Genomic DNA, 18,959 nt, shown 5'->3' with positions numbered 1-18,959 from the left:
CATGGAGTATGTGGGAGGGACGGAGGGAGGGTGGGGGCGGGAAAGAAGAGGGTCACGTCACTTCCATTACTGCATTGCACTGCGCCTGCACTGCGCAGATGGTGCCATTAGTAAGGAGACAAGACAGTGAGCAGAGGTGCGTGCAGCCGGTGACCGGTCCCGTAACTAACCCCACTAACACTAACCTCTCTGCAGCTTCCAAATAGATTTTACTATACTGTTTTTGTTAAACAGGAGGATGGGCTTACAGCTACATCGTTTCCTAAGAGCTACAGACATAGTTTTCTGTCTCTTAGGAAATGATGCAGCTGTAAGCCCGCCCTCCTGTATAACAAACTCAGTATAATAAAATCTATTTGGAAGCCTCAGAGAGGTTAGTAATACGATTTCTTTTTGCTGATATATACAGTTCTAAAGTGCTTGATATTCATTTAGAAGCACGATTAACACTGCTTTTTGAATAGACGTTTAATCATTACAAGGGCACCCATTGTTCAGCATTGGAATAGTTGTAAACAATGATGTTTGTTAATAGTAAATGTAATATAAACGTTAAAATGACTAATAAGATTGTTTAACTAATATATATATATATTTATAATATATATTTTTCCACAATGTGCACTGTGCTCTAAGTCAGGGAGGGTGTTCTCATGTAATGTACTGGCTGTGGCTTTTATATATATATATATATATATATATATATTATATACATATATATATTATATACATATATATATATATATTATATACATATATATTATATACATATATATATATAATTCAAAGAATAAACGGTGGCGACAGCACAATCTTTAAAAGTATTCCTCTTCTTTATTGAAACAACATTAGGATAAAAACATAGCGACGTTTCGAGCCTCTTGGACCCTTACTCATGCTATGGATTCAGAACAAACATCTCCCTAATATACCACCTGTGTGCAAGGAGTGGCTTAATTAATTTCAATGGTTTACCTGAGCATTATTCATGTTGGTACCCCCAACAGGTCAGGTTCCAAACAAACTTTTTTTTCCCTGTCGCCACCGTTTATTCTTTGAATTATATATGGGAGGATGGCAGGCCTCCATGGCGAACGTGCACTTGAATGGTAAACCTGTGAAAATTTATACCCACTGAGAGGTTTAAGAGAAAAGTGCTGGACTGTTTGTTGTACTTGTTATATATATATATATATATATATATATTATATACATATATATATATTATATACATATACAGTATATATATGTATATATATATATATTATATACATAGAGAAAATAACTCATTGTGTAAACCATTTACAAATCTAGACAAGTCAGAAGACTTGCTTTTACCCCAGAAACTCTCTGATTACAGTTTCCAATGCAGCAAAGGATTCTGGGTGAGATATGCAAATGAGGTTCACAACAACTCACTTTTTTCTAGCCTGCTTTTTAAGGCAGACTTCCCTTTACGCCATAGCATCTCCACATTACACAGCTTCTAAGCTGTTTTACACAATGAGTTTAAATGGTTTACACAATGAGTTATTTTCTCTACATTTTGGATTTAGTGGAGGATTTTAAACTCACTTTTCGCCTCCCCATATTTTAAATTGCTGTTGTATTTCCCCCAGAAAACAACTTTATCAAGCAGTGATTCAACCTACTCCCAGCTGATGAGTGGCAATAACCACAACACAGCTGTCCTGGGATTGGTTTTAAACACTGTACTACCCCTAGCTTAGCTTAGAAGCTGTGTAATGCGGCGATGCTATGGCGTAAAGGGAAGTCTGCCTTAAAAAGCAGGCTAGAAGTAAAAAAGTGAGTCATTGTGAACCTCATTTGTATATCTCACCCAGAATCCTTTGCTGCATTGGAAACAGTGTAACCAGAGAGTTTTTGGGGTAAAAGCAAGTCTTCTGACTTGTCTAGATTTGTAAATGGTTTACACAATGAGTTATTTTCTCTACATTTTGGATTTAGTGGAGGATTTTAAACTCACTTTTCGCCTCCCCATATTTTAAATTGCTGTATTATATACATATATATATATAATATACATATATATACAAATTTGATTTCATATGGAATTTGACGCCGTGAGAAGCCACGCCCCCTCCACGCCCATTTAGAAAGTGTCCACTCCAGGAATCTTCTGGTCAAAAAGGTGGCAACCCTAAATCTGTTGCCATTCTAAAAATAACTGATAATAGAATAGTAATACTAATAAGTAATACATGTGGCTACAACTTTTACTTTTGTATATTTGACTGCAGCAAAATACTTTTCTTTTTTTTTTTCATGAAGGGTGATCAGGAGAAAATATTTTAATAACATAACCACCTTTTTCTTTTAAAAAGGAATTGTTATGTTATATCACTGAATAGGTTAATAAATATGCAAACGAAACTTATGCTTATGAGAGAAAATACTTTTTAGAAAATAAGAGGCGCGTGAGAAGTACGAGTACGCGCAGTAGCTTGTTGATTTCATGGACTCACCCCGAGTCAGGCGTCCAATAACAGACCTTGATGTGACGTGCCAGGCGTGGTATACTCAACCCAGGACCATTTGCTGTCTGCAGTGCACGTGGTGCGTGTCCTGTTGTGCACTGCGCAAGCCTGTGCAACTTGTTCATATCAGTGAGTATAGTTCGTTAGCATTGTGGGGTGAATTCATTACTAATTAGTAAAAGTAGACAGCAAAATGAGCGCACAGTATGAGCAAAGCACCAGTCTCCCTATTCCTACTAAAGTGTGTTATTTGAAGGATCTCTCGCAGCTTCCCGACTGTTACAGCTCCACTCCAGGCGGGACGCTTTTTTCTACCACACCAGGCGGTGAGTTGTTTACATTTTTTTAAGGTTAATTGTTGCTTAATACGAATGGATTTTTTTTAATGCATTGGTCTTGCGCACATTTCTCAACTTCAGTAGTTGCCAGGCCTGCAGCACATGTTCTGTGTGTCTCACTGCTCATGCAATATCTGCGAGTTCGCATAGTCGTCGGAAAAAGGCTAAATCAAAGTAAACGCAGCTTTTAACGAAGAAAGTTTGACGAGTTGTGTGTTGCGTTTTAAACTCTTTATTATACGACTTTGGGTAACTGAGTTACATGAAACCTTGTTATGACTTGTTTTTTTCCCTCGTCACGTGACGACTTCATTGCAATCTCCACTCCTCTGAAGTCACTCAAAACTGCATAACAATGTTGACGTGTGTGCAGCTATTTATGCTTTGCACCTTTTTATCTACTGTTTCTAAATGTTTTGTGTGTGTGTATATATATATATATATATATATACACTTTTTTTTATTTTTATTATTTTTCAATTGCATAAACAATTTTGCGTAATTCATCTTGTGACTTATTGCAATGCATTATACCTATCCAATAACAAAATCAATTGATCCTTAAACCTTCTATTCCTACAATTGATTTGTCATATATAGCAATATATTCTATTCTGATTATTTATAACAGAAATCCATATTAACCAGTAGTAAACCCACAGTAATACATTTCAGACATCCCAACTCCCCCTGAAGCTCAGGGAGTCTCCCTGATTGTAATAGCGGCTCCCTGATGCCAGCAAATAGAGTGCAATCTCCCTGAAACTCAAGTACTATGATCCAAATCCGGAAAAGTGTTTCTTTAAGGAATGCCTTTAGTTGCTGGGACGTTATAGAACCCTCAAAGCATGCATCAGTAACCAAAAAGCCCCCACTGATTCTAATAAAATAAAACACAAATACTACCTTATTTACTGAACGTAATTAAACTTCGTATTCTAAAATATTTGAGCATTCAACAAGCGTGCGATCACTGGAAAATAGGTTTGTTGTATGTGGTTGTGCAATAAAGCTACTTTTTTCTAATGTAACTTTAGTGGGAAGCTTCTTTAATGATAAGTCTCTCTATCTTATTTAGGGTTTCAAGGTGTCCAATATATAACTGGTTGGGGGTGGCGGCACAGTAGCGGGAGAAGCCACCTCCTTGAAATTAGTTTTTGCAGGTTGGGATGTCTTAAATCATATATATTCAGCTTGAGTTGTAGCTTATCTTATATAACATTCTTAATCATTATACGTCTAAAAATCGGGGTTACAACAGAACGACAGTCAGATGATATGAATAGTTTCTTACAATATTCACCATAAAATCCTAATGAAGTGCTGCTTATCTCAGAAAACAGTAAGAAAAATCATTTATTTTGCACGTTTAAGAATCGTTCAATTAACTTATACTATTTCATTACCTTGTATTATATTACCTTGCATTGCCTATACATATATCTTATAGCCAAACTTAAGGCCTAACCATAACTAATAAATCAGTCATTCTACCTATTACAAAGTCATAGGTATTTGCCTTAAATCACACACCAAGATGACACCAACAACACAACAAAGAAAAAAAAGTTTTGTTTATATATTTTTTTTTTTTATTAATAGACTTGTAAATGCTGATGATGAATAGAGAATGGTTTTCAATGATTCAATTCTAATGAACAAGAGATGATTTCACAGGTCTATTAGTGTAATGTTAGGTGGTTTATAAACATGTTCAGTAAGGACCCTCTTAGGTTTCGAAAGGTATTTTCTCGAATAAGCATAATTTTTTTTTTTTTTCCAGAAATATGCATACTTGCTTAAAATAGTATGTGAATTCAATATGTTTAATGCAGTTATCTAAAATCAAATTTGTAGGGCTGCAACTATTATTTTCATAATCGATTAATCAGCCGATTATTTGTTTGATTAATCGACTAATTGGAAAAAAATATTTATATTTAAAATAAAATCCACATATTCCAATTAATAAAAAATAAAAAAAATGCAAAAGGGCTAATGACTATATCAGTAACAGGACACAGCCTTACACATTTATCTATAGAGTACATATATTGGCAATTGCAAGCTATCAATTCATATAACAAATGCCATCAATCTAGGGCTAGGTGTAAATAACAAGCTTTGCACTACATCATGCAAAGCACAGTTCCAAATCACCTGACTTTATATAAACGATCCAAATTATGACTCCATTTTAATTCTGGTTTGCACATAAGACAGGAGTAGTTGTAAACTTAAAAAGATACTTAGTGTCCCGAAAAGGTGAAAAGTAAAATGTCTGTAGACGTCCTTTAGGCTTAGGGCATAATCATAAAACACAATACCATGTGCAGGAGCTTATTGGAGTAAAGCAGCTGGTGCTGTGCACAGATCAACTAATCGATTATGAGATTCGTTGACAACTATTTTCATAATCGATTATTATTGATTATGCCGATTAGTTGTTGCAGCTCTAACCCATTCCCCAGTTTTGCATAACCAACACAGTTATAATACACGTTTTACCTCTGATTACCTTGTATCTAAGCCTCTACAGATTGCCCCCTTATTTCAGTTCTTTTGACAGACTTGCATTTTAGCCAATCGGTGGTCACTCCTGGGTAAATTCACGTGCATGACCTCAATGTTATCTATATGAAACATGAAATAACGCCCTCTAGTGGTGAAAAACTGTTAAATGCAGAGGGCCTTTAAAGTGAAGGTCAATTTTGACGAATTAGTGCCCGGTTTTTAATAATCCTATTAAAAACAAGGGCACTTTAATTCATCAAAATTGACATCTCTTTCATGTAATTGGCAAGAGTCCATGAGCTAGTGACGTATGGGATATACAATCCTACCAGAAGGGGCAAAGTTTCCCAAACCTCAAAATGCCTATAAATACACCCCTCACCACACCCACAATTCAGTTTTACAAACTTTGCCTCCTATGGAGGTGGTGAAGTAAGTGTGTGCTTAGTTTTTATGTTTTTTTTTTTTCTATAAGTGCTTCTAAGCATTCTGAAGCCCAATTCCTCAGAGTACAGTGTTTACCAGAGGGATGTGAAGAGAGTATCGCCTATTTGATTTTATGGTTTTCCTTGCGGGAAATCTTCAAGGGTTCTCTGTTATCGGTCGTAGGGATTAATCTCCTACCTCCCTTTTCAGATCGACGATATACTCTTTTATATACCATTACTTCTGCTGATAGCTTTCAGTACTGGTTTGGTTGTCTGCTATATGTGGATGGGTGTCTTTTGGTAAGTATGTATCATTATTTAAGACACTCTGTTATGGTTTGGCACTTTATGTATAAAGTTTTAAATATGTATTTTACTTATTTGCCATGAGTCAGGTCTATGTGTATTTCCCTTTGCAGTCTGGCAGTTTCGTTATGGGAATCATGTTTTAAGAAGTTTTTCTTACCTGGGGTATAGTCTTTTAAATTTGACTTGTTTTTTCTTTGAATAACCTGTTTATTAGGCTTGCGAGGGTGCAAAATGCTGTTATTTATTGCGTCATTCTTGGTGCAATCATTTTTTTGGGATCGTATGTGCATCTGTAATGACGCAAGTTCGTAATTTCCTGCGTCTTAGTTGATGCTAGGTTGTTTGGCACGAAATTGAGTTTGACGCAAGTTGCGTCGTTTCCGGATGTTTGTTGGTGCAAAAAAATTTCTCAACTTTCTTGTACGTCATACTTGGCGCCAAAAAATTTAGTTTTATTTTACCCCACTTCCTATATGCTCCTTGCCTTCTTTATGCTCTGAGCGCTATGTTATTTGCATTTTTTCCCATTCCTGAAACTGCTATATGTGGAAATAAGACATTTCTGTTTAAATGTTATTTTTTCTTTTACATTTTCAAGATGTCTCAATCTGATCCTGTCTCAGAAGCTGCTGTAGGAACCATGCTGCCTGAACACAGTTCTACCAAAGCTAAGTTTATCTGTTGTAAGCTAGTGGAGATTATATCTCCAGCTGTAGTATGTAACAGTTGTCATAATAAGCTTTTGCATGCAGAAAAGGTTTCTATTAGTGCTAGTACAGTATCTTGTTCCTTCAACATCTAAAGTACATAATATCCCTGTTGATATGAAAAATTATATTGCTGATGTGATACAGAAGTCTATGGCTGCTATACCGCCTTCAAATAAACGTAAAATGTCTTTTAAAACTTCTCATAAAAATGATTAAATTTAATGACTGGCAACATACTGATGTTTCATCCTCCTGATGAGGATCTCTCTGACTCAGAAGATCCTACTTCAGATATTCACACTGATAAATCATCTTATCTTTTTAAGAAGATAGAGTATATTCATTCTTTATTTTAAAAAAAAAAAAAAAAGTGTTTATAACTTTGGACATTGAGGAGTCTGGTCCTCCTTGATAACAAATCCAGTAAACGTTTAAATTCTGTCTATAAACCTCCTGTGATTACTCCTGAGGTTTTCCCTGTTCCTGATGCTATTTCTCATGTGATTGCTAAGGAATGGTCTAAGCCTGGTACTTCTTTTGTTCCTTCTTCAAGGTTTAAAAAGTTGTATCCTTTGCCAGTGGCTAAGTTAGAGTTTTGGGGAAAAGTCCCTAAGGTTGATGGGGCTATTTCTACTCTTACTCTTCTCTCATGTTCCAACAAATCCTGTGAATGCTCAGGCCTTTCTAAAGTGTGTTTCAGATCTAGAGCTTTCATGAGTAATTGTACCAGTTCCAATTCTGGAACAGGGTCTGGGTTTTTATTCAAATCTATTCATTGTCCCAAAGAAGGAACATTTTTCAGACCAGTTCTGGATCTGAAGTTTTTGAATCAAATTATAAGGGTCCCAACTTTCAAGATGGTGACTATAAGGAGTAGTTTTTGCCTTTTTGTTCAGCAAGGTCATTACATTTCCTCAATAGACTTACAGGATGCGTATCTTCACATTCCGATTCATCCAGACCCCTATCTACATTACCAATTTGTTGCTCTTCCATTTGACCTAGCAACAGCTCCAAGAATCTTTTCGAAGGTTCTAGGTGCCCTTCTGTCTGTAATCAGAGAGCAGGGTATTGCGGTGTTTCCTTATTTGGACGATATCTTGGTACTGGCTCAATTTTTTCATTTAGCAGAATCTCACACGAATAAACTTGTTTCTTCAAAGACATGGTTGGAGGGTCAATTTACCAAAGAGTTCCTTGATTCCTCAGACAAGGTTCACCTTTTTAGGTTTCCAGGTTCAGTGTCCATGACTCAGTCTTTAACAGACAAGAGTCAAATGAAATTGGTTTCTGCCTGTCAAAACCTTCAGTCTCGATCGTTCCCTTCAGTGGCTATGTGCATGGAAAATTTAGGTCTCATGACTGCAGCATCGGACGCGATCCCCTTTGTTCGTTTTCATATGGGACCCCTGCAGCTTTGCATGCTGAATCAATGGTGCAGGGATTATACTTGGATATCACAGTTGATATACTTAATTCCCAACATTCAACTCTCTATCCTGGTGGTTGGACCATCATCGGATTCTTCAAGGGGCCTCTTTTTTGTTCGTCCTTCCTGGACTATGATTTCAACAGATACAAGTCTCACAAGTTGGGGAGCTGTCTTGGGGGTCTCTGACCGCACAGGGAGTTTGGAATCCTCAAGAGGCGAGGTTACCAATCAAAACAGGATAGGAGATCCCCAAAAGAGGTGCGCTAGTGTGGAATGAGAATCGCACAAAAATCCTTTGTGTATCAGGCTGCACTCCCAAGTAACATCATTCAGACTGGACTCCTAAGGTAGAAAAACAAAAGTGAACGCGCCAAAGGCATAGAGCAGTATCGTCAGGCCGTAATGAGGACCGACCCACCCCCAGATAAACAGAATACTCACAAACGGAGCGACACAGCGTGTCAGTATTCGCAAGCCGGAACTATTCAGAGTTGTCCGGCAGACACACAGAGGCTAGATGACGTGCAAAACCTCGTCCAATCACAGTGTCGGTTTCTCCCGATCTCTACCAGCGGCGGTCTAATGTTAGAGCCGATGAAGTAGGCTAGGATACCAGGTTTGCACAGATGGATACGTAGTAATACTACCAAAATAGAGCGCGGGTAATATGGAGATAAAAGTTTATTAAAATATAAACATTAAAAACAGTTACAGCTGTGTGGTGAGGGGTGTATTTATAGGCATTTTGAGGTTTGGGAAACTTTGCCCCTCCTGGTAGGATTTTTTTATCCCATACGTCACTAGCTCATGGACTCTTGCCAATATGAAAGAAATTAATTTATCAGGTAAGTTCTTACATAAATTGTGTTTTCTTCAAAAATCTTTTAATCCTGAGAGCCGCTGCAGAGCTTCCTCCGCCCGTCGCAAGCCCTCTTCGCAGGTCCAATGATGAATCCAATCAAGGCGTTCACTCAGGCCATAAACCCCCCCCCCCCCCCCCTGGGGGGAATGCCATGATTGGAGGAAGGCGGATTCATAATTTCTGACGTAAGCAGAAGCTTCCGACGGCTGGGGGAATCGATGGAGCAGCTTTCAGGATTAAAAGGTAAGTTTTTGTAGAAAACACTTGACATGTCAATTTTGATGAATTAAAGTGCCCTGGTTTTTAATAGGATTATTAAAAACCAGGCACTAATTTGTCAAAATTGACCTTCATTTTAAGGTCTAGGAAATTAGCATATGCACCTCCTAGGTTTAGCTTTCAACTAAGAATACCAAAAAAAACAAAGCAAAATTGGTGATAAAAGTAAATTGGAAAGTTGTTTAAAATTACATGCGCTATTTGAATCATGAAAGGTCTTTTTTTTTTTTTTTTTTTTTTTTTTTTTTTTTTTTCCCCCCAATATATATTTTTTTGGACTTGACTGTCCCTTTTTAAGGGGAAAACTATTTTATTGTATACTGTCCCTTAGAGCTGCAACTAACTATTATTTTCATAATCGATTAATCGGACGATTATTTTTTCAATTAATAGACTAATCGGATAATTTTTTTTTTTTTTTTTCCTATATTTGAAATAAAATCCATATACTGAGACAGGGCTCGACAAACCCAGATAAACTTCAGACTAAAACTTAACATTAACACAACTGTTGGCCCAATGTTTTTAAAGCAGCAGAAGACATTTTTATAATTGAGCAAAACAAAACCACAACATTCTGTTAGTCACTCTTTCAGAAACTTTACATTGAAATGTTCACATGCTCCTGGCTGAGGCTGGCTTTCTTTTTTGCAAGCTATTTTGCCTGCAGCAGAGAAGAGGCGTTTAGATGGTGTTGAGGTGCCTGAGATGCATAAGTAGGGTTTTGCCAATTTCACCAAGGTGGGCTATTTATCTTTGTTAGCTCTCCACCAATGGCAAGGGTCCTCTTAACAAAGTAAGCCTGGTCTTCATTCTGACATAAAAATATCTTGAATATCTATATGCAATGGTAACCAACCAGCTATAATGTTACGGGGAAAATATCTAGTCCACTCTTAAAATAGCAGATATATACTTACAGAGGTGGAGTTTGGTACATATTCCAATTTAATTAAAAATATATGTATAAAAAAAATAGGGCTAAAGACTATCAGTAATAGGGCACAGCCTTACACATTTATCTATAGAGTACATATAATCGGCAATAGCAAGCGAACCGCTAAAAATTGTGCAAACAGGTGACATAAATTCATATAATAAATGCCATCAATCTAGGGCTAGGTGTAAATAACAAACTCGGCACTATATCATGCAAAGAAAGCACAGTCCCAAATCACCTGTTTTAATATAAACAATACAAATTATGACTTCTATTTTATTTCTGGGTTGCACATAAGACAGGAGTAGTTGTAAACTTAAAAAGAAACTTAGTGTCCTGAAAAAGTGAAAAGTAAAATGTCTGTAGGCAACCTTTAGGGTAAGGGCGTAACCATACTACACAATACCAGCAGCTGGTGCTGTGCACAGACCAACTAATTGCTAATCATCTAATCGATTATGAGATACGTTGACAGCTCAATGGACTTCGTTCTTTTTTCAACCTCATCTACTATGTTACTATGTAATTATCGATTATGCTGATTAGTTGTTGCAGCTCTATTTGTGTATATAAAAAAGCTGATTTTGTGTTTTGAAGCCACAACCTAATAAAATGGAATCTCATTAAAATCTGATCTCATTACTTCATCACATTGTGTACATATACATGCTTATTTGTCCGTAAACCAAACGCCAATATTTGGAGAGAACAATGGAGATTTTAAAGGGACAGTCAACGCCAGCATTTTTGTTGTTTTAAAAGATGGATAATCCCTTAATTACCCATTCCCCCAGTTTTGCATAACCAACGCATTTATAAAAATACACATTTTACCTCTGATTACCTTGTATCTAAGCTCCTGCAGACAGCCCCCTTATTTCAGTTCTTTTCACAGACTTGCATTTTAGCCAATCAGTGCTCACTCCTCGGTAAATTCACGTGCATGAGCTCAATGTTATCTATATGAAACACATGAACTAATGCCCTCTAGTTGTGAAAAACTGTCAAATGCAGAGGTGGCCTTCAAGGTCTAGGAAATTAGCATATGTACCTCCTAGGTTTAGCTTTCAACTAAGAATACCAAGATAACAAAGCAAAATTGGTGATAAAAGTAAATTGAAAAGTTGTTCAAAATTGCATGCCCTATTTGAATCATGAAAGTTTTTTTTTTTTTTTGGGACTTGACTGTCCTTTTAAATTGTATTACCTTATTTCTTCTATACCCCACTGGGAGTGTAATTTATTTTGCTGGCTGTGTTAATACCTATCTATAGCATTTGACCTAGGGCCAGAAACTTTCAGAATAGGCGGGGATACCACAGGATAAACTATTTTAAATGCCAATATATGGGTAAAGGAAATGCTTGTAAACAATTTAATACACTCCAGGTAAAGTGGATCATTGGGAACAAATTTAAAGGGGAGAACAATTTTGAGTCAACTGTCCCTTTAAACATAGGTTTTAGAGATTGTTTCGCGTCTTTGTTACCCTTAGAAATCAGTGTGTGTGTGGTCTACTAAAAATAAATGACAAACATTTATAAAAAAAAATCATTAGTTTGCAGAAATGCACAAAAATGGAAAAGTGCAAATTAAAATACAAAATCAATACATTTGTATAGGATACATTCTAAACAACAAGCTAATTATTTTCTAAACTTAAGATTTTTAGGTTCTTTATTTAGAATCAACTCGTCTTCCCAAAACAAATATAAAAGGTAAGTTTAGAAACTGAAAATGGAGATATAATATATATAATCAAGTTAATGTGATGATAGACAAAAAAAAGACAATATATGTAGTAAATTAGATAAATGCATTTTTTTGTTCTCTCCTATATCTCTATCTCTCTATCTCTATATAGATATTCAAACACTTTAGAGTGTATAGTAAAAGATATCTTTAATATCTGGGTAGATAAAGTGTTTGAAGTCGTAATATGTCCTTCAGGGCAAAAGGTTCGTACTGGGCACAGCTTAATAACTAAAAGCAAATAAGGCCAGTTTTTCCAGTTAGCTGTGTGCCATGTTTGGAAAACAGTGGGGGGAAGTAATTACACTGATTATCCCATTGTAATGTAAAAGATTATGAAACCCTCAAAGTTGGGGGGGGGGGGGGGGACAGATATACAAGTATTTGTCCTATGTTCTTTAATGTATTTTAACTTTGTTTTCTAAAACATCTTGAGTAGGTGTTAGCAAAAGTTTGATTGGGATCTGCAAAAAGATATCCAAGTGCTTATTGATAAAACACAATACTATTGTATGATTTCCTTTTTCCCTCTCTGCCATAAGTGTTAGCATGAATTTAAGTTTAAAGAAACCTGAAATGGGCACATGTATAATCTCCTGAACAAGTGTAATGAATAATATAAAAAAGTGGTCATGGACAATATTTAGTCCATTAGGCTTTATTTTTGCAAGTAAAGATTTTCTTATGCTTAGCACATAATAAATAGTTCACGCTGACAAACTTTACCATAAAAAGCCACCCCATGTCATTAAACTACAGGTATACAAAAAAATAGGGGGCGCCCTTGTTATACCGTGTATGATATCCTTAAGATATATGGTTTATTAAGTGAATGATTCAAATAATTGAAGTATTCTGACCGGTGGAGCTATACCAACTGTGTGTATCACACACACATATATATATATATATATATATATATATATATATATATATATATATATATATATATATATATACATGTGTGTGTATATCTATCTAATCTCGAAGAAGAAAGAACTCCCACAAGCATAAGTGTCAATATTCTTAAATGACAGAATGTTGCAAATAGTATAGGCTGAGATAAAACACTGTGCACAAGCACCTTTATAAAACAATTGTAGAAAATGATTATATATTAGATATGCGTTAAAAGTCCACACAGAAACGGTGTATATACACACTCACGGATAGCTGAAAGACAAGGGTAGAGGTGACGTCAACTGATGCGTTTCACTCCGTTTGGCGCTTTCTCAAAGATAGTTTGGGAGTGTTCTTAGTGAGACTAAGTAGCCACCATTGGATACAGTCACACCCACAAACTAATTGACATGCTGCTTCAGTTGTGCAAAATGCTGTAATGTCAATTTAACATGTTATTTATCAGAACAAACTTGTAACTTTATCTTAATATCACATAAAGTTAAAAAGTTTTAAGACATCACCGCAACCTGCACAACAGAAACCAGAAATTGGAAAGACACACATTAAACTAGCACTTTATTAAACATGTCTTACTTATAACTAGAATGGAAAAACAATATGATTTAAAATCACAAACAAAAGTGCAGAAAAATTATATATACTTAAATAAAATGTCAAGGGCGCAATAAAAATAAACGTAGATATCATCTACATTGTCCTTTAGATCATTTCACAACAGTATATACTGCAGAATGTTGTTTTATCGTTCACAAAGAACTTCTATATTTCCAATCCAGTTATAAGGGATTACTATTGTTGGATAAATTTTGTTGTCTTAGCATATTCAGAGAACTTAATGCATTAATTCTATAAAGACATGATAATGTTAATAAATAGCTATAAAAAACTATTATTTACATAAGAATACAAAAAATAAGATAAAATGTTAGTAAATTCATAACAAAAAGGAAAAAACAAAGAAAATCACAAATAAATAAAGAGGCTTGTGTCAAAAAGACAATTTTTAACTGGAACAAGTTACATATTGATGAGAGATCATTTGTTGTAAATCAGAAATAGCACTACTTATTGTAGAAAAAAAAAAGATTAGTTCAATTATTTATATTTTCATTCTGTATCTATACACCAGTTGACAGCAATACTATTTCACTTCAGCCTATATACACCTATATTGCCTTATTCTAAGGCAAGAATTTCGAACTACTTAACATTGAAGCTGCTTGAATGTGTCTACAATCAACACAGCAAAAGTGTCTAACTATTGTGTACTATATCGTACAGAAGTATAGGTTATCACTGATAATTGTGTAAAGACCTATAAAAGTAAATAAAGCGACTATAGGCTACTGCTGTCTATAGTCCCTGATAGAGATCTAAATCCCATCTCTGATTGATCCCCTTTGGTTCCTTAGTTTTTAATTTAAAAATCCAATGTACTTCAACATCCAGTATTTTTTTGTATCTATTACCACCTCTTTTGTTCATAGGGATATAGTCAATAGCTTGAAAACTTAAAGCTTTTTTGTTTTCTTTGTGTAAATTGAAGTGTTTGGCCACCAGGGTTTTAGGGGGGTCCTTTTCAATAGATGTAAGATGTTCATGTATCCCAGGGGTCGATAAATCCTGTTTAAAATTTAGGAGCCAGAAAAACTTTTAGGAGTAAGACCGTGGTATTTCTTTTTACATATATGGAGAATGAGCCAGGGGTAAAATTCTAGGAGCCAGTGGCTCCTGGGTTTGTCGTGCCCTGATGTATCCTATCTTTCAGATTTCTACTTGTAGAACCTGTGTATTGTTTTCTACAGACCTCACATGTAATTACATAGATAACATATTTTGAACAACAATCTAACCTATATTTTATATTATGTGTGAAATTATTTGCTGTTGATACAAATGTATCCCCTGTTTTGCAGGGTGCACATACATTACAATGTCTACCGCAGCGAAAGAAGCCCTTCCTAGCTAGCCATGTCTCTTTAGTTTTAGATTCAGAATTATAAACATACTTAATAAGGCGACTTCCAATGGTAGCTGCTTTCTTTGGGATAAACTTAATTCCCTTATCTAGAATAGCCTTACATTCTTGATCAAGGGTCAGAATATCAAGGTTTCTGTTTATTATACTCTTAATTTTGCCAAACTGATTACTGAACTGTGTGATGAATTTTGTGTCATCTGTAGATATTGGCTTGTCACTACTTTTATTCTTTTGGCTTTGTAAAAGTTTCATTCTGTCCATATCTCTAACTTTTTGTCTAAGGTGATAGGTTACAAAAAAAGAAACTTTCTTCTAGCCTTTTAATTAGATCCAGAGAATGTTTATCATAATTGTGTATGTTAGTACATACTCTCCTTATTCTATTTAGTTGGCCCTTAGGAATACCTGTTTTTAGATGTTTCGAATGACAAGAATCTGCCCTTAGGATTGTGTTTCCTGCAATTCCTTTTCTATACAGTTCTGTAGATATCTTTCCTTAATCTCCTTTTAACTGGATATCAAGATACTCTATAGATTGTTTGTTGAGCTGATAGGTAAACTTTAGATTAGAAGTGTTGTCATTTAGATAATGGACAAAATTGCTAGCCTGTTCTTCTGTTCCTGACCATACTATTAGCAGGTCATCAATGTATCTTAGATACAATTTGATGAGATGATTAAAAGTATTATATTCTCCATAAATATGTTGACTTGTACCACCCTAGAAACAAATTTGCGAATGAGGGGGGAATTTCGCCCCCATTGCTGTTCCACAAATCTGTAAATAGTAGCACGAGTCAAACAAAATTATGCGTGAGCAAGAATTTCAAAACCTCTAAGATAAATTCAATTAGTTCCTCTGGGAAATCACTTTTTAGCTGGAGATGGTATTTAACTGCTTTAATTCCCAGATCATGGGGGATGCAGGAATAGAGTGCAGACACATCTATAGTTAACCGGCTAAAAGATGGATCCCAGGGTTTCTTGTCCATTTTGTTTATTACATGAGTGGTATCTTTTACAAAACTGTGGATTGTTTGAACAAATGGCTGGAGAATATTATCCAGCCACTCTCCAAGATGTTCACTCATAGCCCCAACTCCTGATACAATTGGACGTCCTTGTGGGGACTCCAAATTTTTATGAGCACGTGGACAGCCAGACAGATGGATAATAGGACATATATCCCTATCTGGAAACCTAAGTATTACCAAGGTGGTGCAAAATATATAAAAATAAAAAATGTTGGTTATTGATCTTCAATGTCTAACACAAATCAAATCTTGTCTAGAGATAATAATGTCCACACTGGGTAGATGATGATGCAGATCAAGGCAGCTATCTATAGAGGATCAAGGCCAGGATCAGTCATCTGCAAACAATATAAAAACAAAGAAGCGCCACATGGCCCAATATTGTTTGATACAAATGAAGGTATTAAGTGTGATGGATACACTCACAATTGGTAGCACCCCTAGTGGTGCAAGAGGAGCGGTCTGGGATCAATATCAGTCACCCAGAATACTGACCTCCAGTAGGTATTCACTAATCTTCAGGAAATTATATAGAACACAAGAGTGCCTATATGGCCTAGTATTGTTTGTATAGGCAGAAAATATGTATAATAGTGATATATAATACACTCACATTTAGTGGAGCACCTCTCTTGGTGCAGACAGGGCAAACTGGGATCAATCTAGTCACCCAGCAGACTTGTATCTGGCAATCTGGAACTCCCAGTGATCCAGAGGTGGAGATGATCTAAAAACAAAATTTATGCTTACCTGATAAATTTCTTTCTTTTGCGATGTACCAAGTCCACGGTTTCATCCTTGTGGGATATTATCCTTCCTTACAGGAAGTGGCAAAGAGAGCACCCACAGTAGAGCTGTCTATATAACTCCCGTCTTAACTCCACCCCCCAGTCATTCGACCGAAGGCTTAGGAAGAAAAAGGAGAAACTATAAGGTGCAGAGGTGACTGAAGTTTTAAATAAAAAATACTATCTGTCTTGAATAGACAGGGCGGGCCGTGGACTCGGTACATCGCAAAAAGAAATTTATCAGGTAAGCATAAATTTTGTTTTCTTTTGCAAGATGTACCGAGTCCACGGTTTCATCCTTACTTGTGGGATACCAATACCAAAGCTTTAGGACACGGATGAAGGGAGCGACAAGACAGGAACCTAAACGGAAGGCACCACTGGTTGCAGAACCTTTCTCCCAGAAATAGCCTCCGAAGAAGCAAAAGTATAAAATTTGGAAAAGGTATGGAGCGAAGACCAAGTCGCAGCCTTACAAATTTGTTCAACAGAAGCATCATTTTTAAAAGCCCATGTGGAAGCCACCGCTCTAGTAGAGTGAGCTGTAATCCTGTCAGGAGGCTGCTGTCCAGCTTTCTCATATGCCAAACAGATGATGCTTTTCAGCCAAAAGGAAAGAGAGGTAGCCCGTAGCCTTTTGATCTTTACGCTTTCCACAATAGACATCAAAGAAGATGTTTGAAATTTTATTTGCAAGAAACCAAAGATTTCCGTCAAAGCACGAACCACGTCCAAGTTGTGCAACAGACGTTCCTTCTTAGAAGAAGGATTAGGACACAGAGAAGGAACAACAATTTCCTGATTGATATTCCTGTTAGTAACAACCTTAGGAAGGAAGCCAGGTTTGGTACGCAAAACCACCTTATCAGCATGGAAAACCAGATAAGGCGAGTCGCATTGTAATGCAGATAATTCAGAAACTCTTCGAGCTGAAGAGATAGCAACTAGAAACAGAACTTTCCAAGATAGAAGCTTAATATCTATGGAATGCATGGGTTCAAACGGAACCCCTTGAAGAACTTTAAGAACTAAATTCAAACTCCATGGCGGAGCAACAGGTTTAAACACAGGCTTGATTCTAACTAAAGCCTGACAGAACGCCTGAATGTCTGGGACATCTGCCACACGCTTGTGCAATAGAATAGACAAAGCAGATATCTGTCCTTTTTAAGGAACTAGCTGACAATCCCTTCTCCAATCCTTCTTGGAGAAAAGCCAAAATCCTAGGAATCCTGATCTTACTCCATGAGTAACCTTTGGATTCGCACCAATAAAGATATTTACGCCATATCTTATGATAGATTTTCCTGGTGACAGGCTTTCGAGCCTGAATCAAGGTATCTATGACCGACTCGGAGAAACCCCGCTTTGATTAAATCAAGCGTTCAATCTCCAAGCAGTCAGCTGCAGAGAAATTAGGTTTGGGTGCTTGAACGGACCTTGAATCAAAAGGTCCTGTCTCGGTGGCAGAGAGGACATGTCCACCAGGTCTGCATACCAAGTCCTGCGTGGCCACGCAGGTGCTATCAAAATCACCGAAGCTCTCTCCTGTTTGATTCTGGCAATCGGACGCGGAAGAAGAGGGAATGGTGGAAACACATAAGCCAGGTTGAACGACTAGGGTACTGCTAGAGCATCTTAGTACTGCCTGAGGATCCCTTGACCTGGACCCGTAACAAGGAAGTTTGGCGTTCTGACGAGACGCCATCAGATCCAATTCTGTTGTGCCCCATAGCTGAACCAGTTGAGCAAATACCTCCGGATGGAGTTCCCACTCCCCCGGGTGAAAAGTCTGACGACTTAGAAAATCCGCCTCCCAGTTCTCTACCCCTGGGATATAGATTGCTGATAGATGGAGAGAGTGAGTCTCTGCCCATCGGATTATTCTGGAAACTTCTATCATCGCCAGGGAACTCTTTGTCCCCCCCCTGATGATTGATATAAGCCACAGTCGTGATGTTGTCCGACTGAAATCTGATGAATCTGGCCGAAGCCAGCTGAGGCCACGTCTGAACAGCATTGAATATCGCTCTCAGTTCTAGAATATTTATTGGTAGGGGGACCTCCTCCTGAGTCCACAAACCCTGTGCTTTCAGGGAATTCCAGACTGCACCCCAGCCCAGTAGGCTGTCATCACTATAACCCACGCTGGCCTGCGGAAACACATTCC

The 18,959-nt window shown here is 36.8% G+C and overlaps 1 protein-coding gene across 1 annotated transcript in view; it reads left to right on the top strand.

The window, feature by feature from the left end:
• Nucleotides 1–2,558: 2,558 nt before the first annotated feature.
• Nucleotides 2,559–18,959, top strand: part of EIF4EBP3 (eukaryotic translation initiation factor 4E binding protein 3) — an 86,579-nt gene continuing 70,178 nt past the window's right edge. Inside the window, exon 1 of the mRNA XM_053717233.1 lies at nucleotides 2,559–2,824. Coding sequence (XP_053573208.1) covers nucleotides 2,692–2,824 — 133 coding nt within the window. The 5' untranslated portion in view covers nucleotides 2,559–2,691. The remainder of the gene's footprint in view (nucleotides 2,825–18,959) is intronic.

Source organism: Bombina bombina, chromosome 6 (genome assembly GCF_027579735.1).
Source record: "Bombina bombina isolate aBomBom1 chromosome 6, aBomBom1.pri, whole genome shotgun sequence".
Lineage (NCBI taxonomy): Eukaryota > Metazoa > Chordata > Amphibia > Anura > Bombinatoridae > Bombina > Bombina bombina.
This window is presented reverse-complemented; position numbering and strand designations above follow the sequence as displayed.